This window comes from Cololabis saira, chromosome 22 (assembly GCF_033807715.1).
Source record: "Cololabis saira isolate AMF1-May2022 chromosome 22, fColSai1.1, whole genome shotgun sequence".
NCBI lineage: Eukaryota > Metazoa > Chordata > Actinopteri > Beloniformes > Belonidae > Cololabis > Cololabis saira.
In genome coordinates, this window is record NC_084608.1 from 36,715,079 (window position 1) to 36,725,367 (window position 10,289).

The following is a 10,289-nucleotide window of genomic DNA, read 5'->3' on the forward strand; positions in this document are numbered from 1 at the left end:
CTAACCACTAAGTCACCGTGCTGCCCCCCCCCAAAAAAAAAAGTCAGAATTCTGAGATTAAAGTCAGAATTCTGACTTTTTAATTCTGACTTTTTTCTCAGAATTCTGAGATTAAAGTCAGAATTCTGACTTTTTAATTCTGACTTTTTTCTCAGAATTCTGACTTTTTTCTCAGAATTCTGAGATTAAAGTCAGAATTCTGACTTTTTTCTCAGAATTCTGAGATTAAAGTCTACGGAAGAGTATTAGCAGAGACATTCTATAAACCGAGACAGCCCACTACGGTTGTGTTTCTTGTATCTGTGTCACGTGACTGCCACGCCCCCTTAGGAGACCGGAAGTAGGTCCTGAGTCTATTGAGTCCTATGGGAAAAGTGAACGTGAGCACAGATTATTACCAATTCCTTCGCCCCATAGTAACCTAAGTAAATATGGGACCCATTTTTCAAAAGCCACAAACCTTCTGAACATTCTGACACCAAAATGGAAATTTTCAGACCGGCAGATTAGGAGAAAATGAACTTTGTTTGAGACCTGTCTCTGTCTGAGCAACACACTCTCGCCAGATTTGGCTCTCATCGTTTTCCCAACGGATAAAATGAAGTTTAAAACTAAAATAAAACTTGCTTCTTTGCTTAATAATACTGTTATTTTTATTATTTAAGTATTTTTGGAAGAAAGTTGTACTGTATCTAGCGTTGTATGTTCCAAAACGATGTGGGGAGGGGGCGGCCACGCCCACTTAGGAGACCGGAAGTGTATACCATTTCAAACCATTGCCAGTAACGGCAATGCGCTATCTTGTGTATAGAAGATCTTTGGTATTAGGGCCACTTAAAAAAAATAAAAAGAATTCTGAGAAAAAAGTCAGAATTCTGACTTTAATCTCAGAATTCTGAGAAAAAAGTCAGAATTCTGGGCCACTTAAAAAAAAATAAAAAGAATTCTGAGAAAAAAGTCAGAATTCTGAGAAAAAAGTCAGAATTCTGACTTTAATCTCAGAATTCTGAGAAAAAAGTCAGAATTCTGAGATTAAAGTCAGAATTCTGACTTTTTTCTCAGAATTCTTTTTATTTTTTTTAAGTGGGCCTAATACTCTTCCGTAGCATGGCCCTGATACTCTTCCGTACTTATGGAACTTTAATTTAAGATCTAAAACTCTAAATTCGTTCTCTGTTACCTATTTTTATTATTTACGTCGTCTTGTGCATAGACATATAAAGGCCTGCCTTTATATATCTATTGTCTTGGGATCGAACTCCCGCTCTTAATTTGAAGGCCAGGCGGAAGTGCGGCGCTAATCCGCAGCTTTTAGCGGGCGCTCTTGTTTTGAAGGGCCGGCGGAAGTGCGGTGCAGCTCACGCAGATCCTGCAGAGCCGGAGCGTAACGGTGCAGAAAACAGGCAGAAAGCGGTCAGAACCGGGTCAGGATGGAGGACCAACACTACCTGGAGCTGAGCGAGAACCCGGTCCAGTTCGAACACGCCTCCAGCGTCAACAACGTCTTCTTCGACGAGGCCAACAAGCAGGTGAGCTAAAGCGGCTAAAGTCCGCCGACGGGACTAAAACTAGTTCAAAACTAGTTAAATAAAACTCTCCTACATTCACAGTTCGTGTAAAAATCACTTTAAATGAAGTGTTTACGAACCCAGACCCAGAAAAGACTTGAATGTTTCACTGAAGTGTTTAGTGGGTTTTAGTCACATGACCTGACAGGAAGTAGTCACGTGACCTGACAAGCCCCCCGGTCTCCACCATGGATCTATTAGGTCTCCACTCATGAGCGCCGGTTTCTCCCATTGGCCAGCCGCGGTACTGCAACCAAAAATCCCATGGGGCCCAGAAAGCTTTTTTCCCACAGACCGCAATAGTAAAAGAGAAGCCTCTAAAACTGTTCACAGGAACCTCCAGCTGTAATCACCGGCAATTACTAATCTTTGTATTTTATATTTTTAAGTCATGGACTTTATATCCGTCAAAGATGTTTTATAACAGCCAGAAAAGTCTTTTTAAAAAAAAAAAAAAAAAAAAAAAAAAGCTTTATTGAATAGTTCTCATATTACAAAAAACATAAACAGACAGACATACAAAACAGTCGTTAATACATAAGAGTACAACAACACAGGAGCCAGGGGGATTTTTAAACAAACACATTAAATAGAGAGCATAAATTAACAGTTTTTACAGCTTTTTTGTTATTTGAGTCAGAGATGGAACTCAAGTATTGTTTGGTTTCATTCTCAAAAATTCAAAAAAGGGGTTTTGAATGACTGAATTTGGATTTATGAATATGAAACTTTGCAAGAATAATTATTAAATTGATTACAAATGATTCTTTAGATTTGTTTCTTTCATTACTGATGAAACCAAACAATAAATGTTTCCAATACAGAGTGAAGTCAGAGTCGATTTTATCTATAATAAATCGGGATACATCTTTCTATAATTTGTTAGTGTAGGGACATTGTTGCTAAAACAGGTGTACCAGTGTTTCAGGGGACATTTCACACAACGAACAGTCAACACAAATATCTCTTTTGAATTTAAGAAGATAATGATTAGCAGGGTAATACTTATGTAACATTTTTAAAGAGATTTCCCTCACTTTATTTGTAAGACGGCCAGAAAAGTCTCTTTCTGGGCGTGACGTCACGGCTGACGTCACAGCCGTGTCCGTGCATTCCACGGATGTTTTATATTAATATATATTATGTAATTGTATTATATTAATACATTAATAATATATGTAATACTATACATGTAATAATATACATTAATTAATATATTATATTAATACATATTATATTAATACTCGCGTCATTGCCCCGGGGCATGATGGGAGGTGACTCAACTGCGCATGCTCTATGGGCCCCTTAACGCGGAAGTAAACCCGGAAGTCAGACATTTTTTCAGCTTATGCGCCAGGCGAGCTGTCGTTACCCGATGTGAGTCGCTACCGGATTTGAGTCACACATGCGCAGTCGCTTGGAAAAACTACAGTTACGTCGCCAGACTTGATAGACAAGATCTAAACACACACTTGTTTTGATATACACTACTCACAATAAGTTAGGGATATTAATATTTACATGATTGCTTTTCCTATTTGGTCTGAATTTTAATGAAATAAGTAAAAGTTCCCTTTGATATTACTAATGATGAATGAGAAAAAAACACCACTTTCATTAGTTTAATATTACCCCAAAAATTTAGACAATAAAAATAATATATAGAGATAGAGAGAGATGCATAGATATGTTCATATTTTTTCAGTTGGAAATGGTATAAACTAACACATTTTTAACATTACATTACAATCATTTTACATTCATAATGCGACTGCGCATGTGTGACTCACATCGGGTAATGACACGAGCAACTTACATTGAAATGAATGGGCGGCCATTTTCGGTCTTCCATCCAGTAATATAATAGATCCATGGACCTGACTCATTCACTGCTTTGATCAGAATCTAGAATCAGGAGTTTTATACATAATAATACAATGCCTGGTGTTTAAAATCGATTGTTTTTATATTTCTGATCATGGTTTACAGCTTAAGAAAATTCAAATATCCTATCTCAAAAAATTAGAATATTCTGGGAATCTTAAACTGTAAGCTATAATCAGCAATATTAAAATAATAAAAGGCTTGCAATATTTCAATTTATTTTTGTAATGAATCCAGATTGTATGACATTTTGTTTTTTTAATTGCATTACAGAAAATAAAGAACTTTATCACAATATTCTATTTTTCTGAGACAGTCCTGTATAATGCTTGGTTTTTAAAATAGGGTATTTTAAAATTGTATTTCAAATTAAAACGGGTCAGATTATGTTTTAAAGTCTGGAATAAATTGTTAGCGAGCAACATCCAAATAATTTTAGACAGCATCAACATCCATTCAACTGTGAAAAGTCTGTGCTTTTATCTGTTTGTGGTGAAAAACTGTGGAAAAAACTAGATGAGGACGTGAAAATGTGCATGAACTCAAAACCATTTAAAAATAATAAGTATAAACAAACACTCTTGGCCAGTTACAAAGAACTGGACAGATAATCTTACTATTTTAGAAAGGATTTTATTTTTTTAATTTATTAAATTTTATTTAGATAGCATGTTTGTAATGTGGGTTTTATTTATATTCATTCATATTAAAGTTAAATGTTCTGAATTTTTTAGATTGCATTGATTTATGGATTATGAATATTCTTATGGGATTGAAATTTGTATGAATGTGTGTCTGTATCTGTGTGTTTGTGTGTGTATGTATGTATGTATGTGTGTATGTATGTATGTATGTATATGTGTATGTATGTATATATGTAATTGTATTTTATATATAATTGTATTATATACTATATGACAATGCAAGGGGACTGAACTTGTTTCAGCTTTTTCTCGAACTTATAGCCCAAAAAAAGTTCAGGCTCCAAACAAAGACTACATTTAATTGAGTAGATTAAAGCAAATAAAATATCAGTGAATTTATTGTGTAAGTTTCTACCTTTCTCTGCCGTAATGGAAACTTTTCTGTTAATAATTTCTCCTAAATATTAATAAAAACCAGGAAAAGCAGCCCAGATTTTATCCAATTGGGCTGAAAAATATAAGTTTGGGGGGGTTGTGTTGATTGTTAGATGCTAGATTGTTGTTGCATCTTTAGCCGGCTAGATTGTTTTAGATTGTTTTCAGATCTAAAACAAGAATAAAAAATATATAATATAAATATATAATGAAATTTAAAATGAAACAATCCTGCTAGATTGTTTTCAGATCTAAAATAAATAAAAAATATAAAATATATAATATAAATATATAGGATAAAACAATCCTGCTAGATTGTTTTCAGATCTAAAATAAAAAATATATAATAAAATATAAAATAAAACAATCCTGCTAGACTGTTTTCAGATCTAAAATAAATATAAAATATATTATATAAAATAAAACAATCCTGCTAGATTGTTTTCAGATCTAAAATAAATATAAAATTACGGAAGAGTATTAGGGCCACTTAAAAAAAATAAAAAGAATTCTGAGAAAAAAGTCAGAATTCTGACTTTAATCTCAGAATTCTGAGAAAAAAGTCAGAATTCTGACTGTAATCTCAGAATTCTGAGAAAAAAGTCAGAATTCTGAGAAAAAAGTCAGAATTCTGACTTTAATCTCAGAATTCTGAGAAAAAAGTCAGAATTCTGAGAAAAAAGTCAGAATTCTGACTTTCTGTGTGGAGTTTGCATGTTCTCCCCGTGCTTGCGTGGGTTCTCTCCGGGTACTCCGGCTTCCTCCCACAGTCCAAAAACATGCACGCTAGGTTAATTGGTGATTGTAAATTGCCCGTAGGTGTGAGCGTGAGTGTGGTTGTGAGCATGGTTTGTGTGTTTCTATGTGGCCCTGTGATGGACTGGTGACCTGTCCAGGGTGTAACCCCTGCCTCTCACCTGAAATGAGCTGGGATAGGCTCCAGCAGACCCCCGTGACCCCGCAAGGGATAAAGCGGGTATAGATAATGGATGGATTTTGACTTTTTTCTCAGAATTCTGAGATTAAAGTCAGAATTTTGACTTTTTTCTCAGAATTCTGACTTTTTTCTCAGAATTATTATTTTTTTTAGTGGCCTAGAATTCTGACTTTTTTCTCAGAATTCTGAGATTAAAGTCAGAATTCTGAGAAAAAAGTCAGAATTCTGACTTTAATCTCAGAATTCTCAGAATTCTTACTTTTTTCTCAGAATTCTGAGATTAAAGTCAGAATTCTGACTTTTTTCTCAGAATTCTGACTTTTTTCTCAGAATTCTGAGATTAAAGTCAGAATTCTGACTTTTTTCTCAGAATTCTGACTTTTTTCTCAGAATTATTATTATTTTTTTTTTAGTGGCCTAGAATTCTGACTTTTTTCTCAGAATTCTGAGATTAAAATCAGAATTCTGACTTTTTTCTCAGAATTCTTTTTATTTTTTTTAAGTGGCCCTAATACTCTTCCGTATAAAATATAAAACAAATCTAAATATAAAATATAAAAAAATGATTTGATATAAAATATATCAGATAATCCTGTTAGATTGTTGTTGCATCTGTCTGTTGGAAAGTTTCCTTGATTTCATGAAAGCTACTTATCAATAAAAATATATAATTACTATATATATATTTAAGTTGATGGAAGCCTCATGGGTTTTATGCCCTCTGCTCTGTCTGCAGGTGTTCGCGGTGCGTTCAGGCGGAGCCACAGGTGTTGTGGTCAAAGGCCCTGATGACAAGAGCAGCGTCGCCTTCAGGTACACATGCTAGTGCAGGATTCCCAGAGTTACCGGGAACTTTTCAGCGTAACGTGGTGAGGAGAAGTAAGTGAACCCTGGGAGTTCAGCGGATCAGAGGAAGAGGCTCCGCCCCCTCACTCTCTGGGCCTCAGGGTTTTACAAAGTTTGGAAAAAACTTCCCAACAAGTTTTAGACACATTTTAGACAAAAAAAGAACAGTTTTTATGGAGAAACTTTCAAATGGGACTTTAATGTTTCATGGAGGGAAAAGTCTAAAAATAGATCTGGTTGGTAACAAGGAGAAATTGGAGGAGAGGGTTGTCATAGTTACAGGGATGGGAGGGTGGTGATGATGATGATGATGATGATGATGATGATGATGAAGGTGTGTCTCCTCTCCAGGATGGAGGATAAGGGGGAGGTCAAATGCATCAAGTTCTCCATCGGTAACAAGATCCTGGCTGTGCAGAGAACCCTCAAGTCTGTGGTGAGTTCTGGTTCCTGGGGGGGTCCTGGTTCTGGTCCTGGTCCTGGGTCCTGGTTCTGGCCCTGGTCCTGGTTCTGGTTCCTGGGGGGGTCCTGGTTCTGGTCCTGGTCCTGTTCCACCTCTGACCTCTGACCTCCAGTCTCTCTCCTCTGCAGGATTTCATCAACTTCATCCCCGACTATCCGCACACCGAGTTCACGCAGGAGTGTAAGGTAGGAGATTCTGATTCTGGTTCTGGTCTGGTCCTGATCCAGATCTGGTTCTGGTCCAGGTCTGGTCCTGATCCAGATCCTTTTCTCTGTCCCCCCAGACCAAGAACGCCAGCGTCCTGGGATTCTGCTGGACCAGCTGGAACGAGATCATCTTCATCACAGACCAGGGAGTCGAGTTCTACCAGGTAGACACGCCCACATTCTGGTAGAGACACGCCCACATTCTGGTAGAGACACGCCCACATTCTGGGACACGCCCACATTCTGGTAGAGACACGCCCACATTCTGGGACACTGACTGAAAGTTAGACACAAATCCATCACTGTCATCACCACACAAGCTATTTCACCTTTCCCGCAGCATCAATTATGATTGAGGTTAAAGTGACGAGAGTAGCTGTGAGTGGCTCAAATAACACTAATAAATAACGAACTAAACGAATTAATTTAACAAATGAACCACTTTTCCATTGCTGTGGAGGAACAGAATGTTGCTGACCGACTGCTGGTTCCAATCCCCCGTCTCTTCAAGATGCTCCACAGATGCTAAACTAGTTTCTCCAAATATCTGACTGGCCTTGATTTTAGTCTTTGTTTTGTAAAGACCTTGTTTGAGGTTTATTTTCCACCTCATTGATTTCCATCTTGTTGCTAGGCTACACCCCGATCCTGCAGTGTTTCTGTTAGCTGCCCGGCAGTGTTTCTGTTAGCCTCCCAGCAGTGTTTCTGTTAGTGTTTCTGTTAGCCTCCCAGCAGTGTTTCTGTTAGCCTCCCAGCAGTGTTTCTGTTAGCCTCCCAGCAGTGTTTCTGTGAGTGTTTCTGTTAGCCTCCCAGCAGTGTTTCTGTTAGTGTTTCTGTTAGCCTCCCAGCAGTGTTTCTGTTAGTGTTTCTGTTAGCCTCCCAGCAGTGTTTCTGTTAGCCTCCCAGCAGTGTTTCTGTTAGCCTCCCAGCAGTGTTTCTGTTAGCCTCCCAGCAGTGTTTCTGTGAGTGTTTCTGTTAGCCTCCCAGCAGTGTTTCTGTTAGTGTTTCTGTTAGCCTCCCAGCAGTGTTTCTGTTAGCCTCCCAGCAGTGTTTCTGTTAGCCTCCCAGCAGTGTTTCTGTTAGTGTTTCTGTTAGCCGCCCGGCAGTGTTTCTGTTAGTGTTTCTGTTAGCCTCCCAGCAGTGTTTCTGTTAGCCTCCCAGCAGTGTTTCTGTTAGCCGCCCGGCAGTGTTTCTGTTAGTGTTTCTGTTAGCCTCCCAGCAGTGTTTCTGTTAGCCTCCCAGCAGTGTTTCTGTTAGTGTTTCTGTTAGCCTCCCAGCAGTGTTTCTGTTAGCCTCCCAGCAGTGTTTCTGTTAGCCTCCCAGCAGTGTTTCTGTGAGTGTTTCTGTTAGCCTCCCAGCAGTGTTTCTGTTAGTGTTTCTGTTAGCCTCCCAGCAGTGTTTCTGTTAGTGTTTCTGTTAGCCTCCCAGCAGTGTTTCTGTTAGCCTCCCAGCAGTGTTTCTGTTAGCCTCCCAGCAGTGTTTCTGTTAGCCTCCCAGCAGTGTTTCTGTGAGTGTTTCTGTTAGCCTCCCAGCAGTGTTTCTGTTAGTGTTTCTGTTAGCCTCCCGGCAGTGTTTCTGTTAGCCTCCCAGCAGTGTTTCTGTTAGTGTTTCTGTTAGCCGCCCGGCAGTGTTTCTGTTAGTGTTTCTGTTAGCCTCCCAGCAGTGTTTCTGTTAGCCTCCCAGCAGTGTTTCTGTTAGCCGCCCGGCAGTGTTTCTGTTAGTGTTTCTGTTAGCCTCCCAGCAGTGTTTCTGTTAGTGTTTCTGTTAGCCTCCCAGCAGTGTTTCTGTTAGCCTCCCAGCAGTGTTTCTGTTAGCTTCCCAGCAGTGTTTCTGTTAGTGTTTCTGTTAGCCTCCCAGCAGTGTTTCTGTTAGCCTCCCAGCAGTGTTTCTGTTAGCCACCCGGCAGTGTTGAACTTTAGAAGACGGTTTCTGGACCAGGGGCCGGATTCACAAAACATTCTTAAGAAAAAAAATCTTCTTAAGTGTCATTTTTTTCTTAAGTTCAGTCTTAAGAAGAAAAAAGAGAAGAAGTCATATTCTCCAAAAAAGTTCTAAGTATTTTCTCAACTTTCTTCTTAAGTTTCTTCTTAAGAAAAAACTTAAGAATAAATGGTAGTCTTGAAATAAAAGTTCTCAAATTTGTTCTTGACTTTTTTCTTAACTTTAAGACAACCTTGACCTGTCTTAAAATGTCTTCTGTGAAAAGATGATAATAATAATAATCCTCTAAATCACCTTTTTCAACACATTTTAGACTACTAGGTCATAGTTTGAGGATATACTTTGTAATTAATTACACAAAGAGCCTGTTAACTGTTTGTTAGCATGTTAGTTAGCGTGGTAGTTAATTATTATTAATTTTCCCCAATAGTATTTTTTTCCGCATATTAATCTCATGAACCTTGAAAAGTTCCTGCATCTCTTTTTCTCCTTCTCCATGTTTAGTGAGTGACTGACGGTTTAGACCCAAACTACCTGTGTGTGTGTGTGTGTGTGTGTGTGTGTGTGTGTGTGTGTGTGTGTGTGTGTGTATATATATATATATATGTATGTATAAATGTTGTTTGTTGGCGCGTGCAATGCAGTGACATATTTTAAGAAGTTCTTAAGTAGGAAAAATAAGAAATGACAGTTCTTAAGACGGTTCTTAAGAAAATATTGAGGAATTGCACTTAAGAACTTTCTTATGAACTTCTTAATTTTAGATCTTAAGACATTTCTTAAGATCGTTCTTAAGAAAATATTGGTGAATCTGGGCCCAGGTCTCAGAACCGTCCCGGGTCTCTGTCCCAGGGAGTGGGAGGAAGGTCTGGGTCTGGGTCTGGTCCTGGTTCTGGTTCTGACCCGGGTCTTGTCTCCAGGTGTTCCCAGACAAGCGGAGCCTGAAGCTGCTGAAGAGCCAGAACCTGAACGTGAACTGGTACCAGTTCTGTCCCGAGACGTCGGTGCTGCTGCTGTCGACCACCGTGCAGGGAAACGTTCTGCAGCCGCTGGTCTTTAAGGTGAGTCCTGGTTCTGACCCGGTACCAGGTACTGACCCGGTCCACTACGGTGCAGGGAAACGTTCTGCAGGGCTGGTCTTTAAGGTGAGTACCGACCCGGTACTGACCCGGTACTCAGGGCCGCCGCACGGGGCCTCGCACTATGGGTCGTTTTTTTTTTTTTTTTTCAGATTTTTTTTTCCTTCTTTCCCTTATAAATATCAACAGTCACGTTCCATTTAAGACCTGAATGTTACTAGTCTGTGCAGATCAATAAATATATGTGTCTGTTGTTCAATACAACTGATCAGACCAAGCGCAGACA

The 10,289-nt window shown here is 38.8% G+C and overlaps 1 protein-coding gene across 1 annotated transcript in view; it reads left to right on the forward strand.

Moving 5' to 3' along the window:
* The first annotated feature begins 1,328 nt into the window (after positions 1 to 1,328).
* The window catches only part of rmc1 (regulator of MON1-CCZ1), a 29,428-nt gene continuing 20,467 nt past the window's right edge, over positions 1,329 to 10,289 (forward strand). The window contains exons 1-6 of the mRNA XM_061713596.1: positions 1,329 to 1,529; positions 6,205 to 6,281; positions 6,666 to 6,750; positions 6,906 to 6,962; positions 7,061 to 7,147; positions 9,845 to 10,069. Coding sequence (XP_061569580.1) covers positions 1,431 to 1,529; positions 6,205 to 6,281; positions 6,666 to 6,750; positions 6,906 to 6,962; positions 7,061 to 7,147; positions 9,845 to 10,069 — 630 coding nt within the window. The 5' untranslated portion in view covers positions 1,329 to 1,430. The remainder of the gene's footprint in view (positions 1,530 to 6,204; positions 6,282 to 6,665; positions 6,751 to 6,905; positions 6,963 to 7,060; positions 7,148 to 9,844; positions 10,070 to 10,289) is intronic.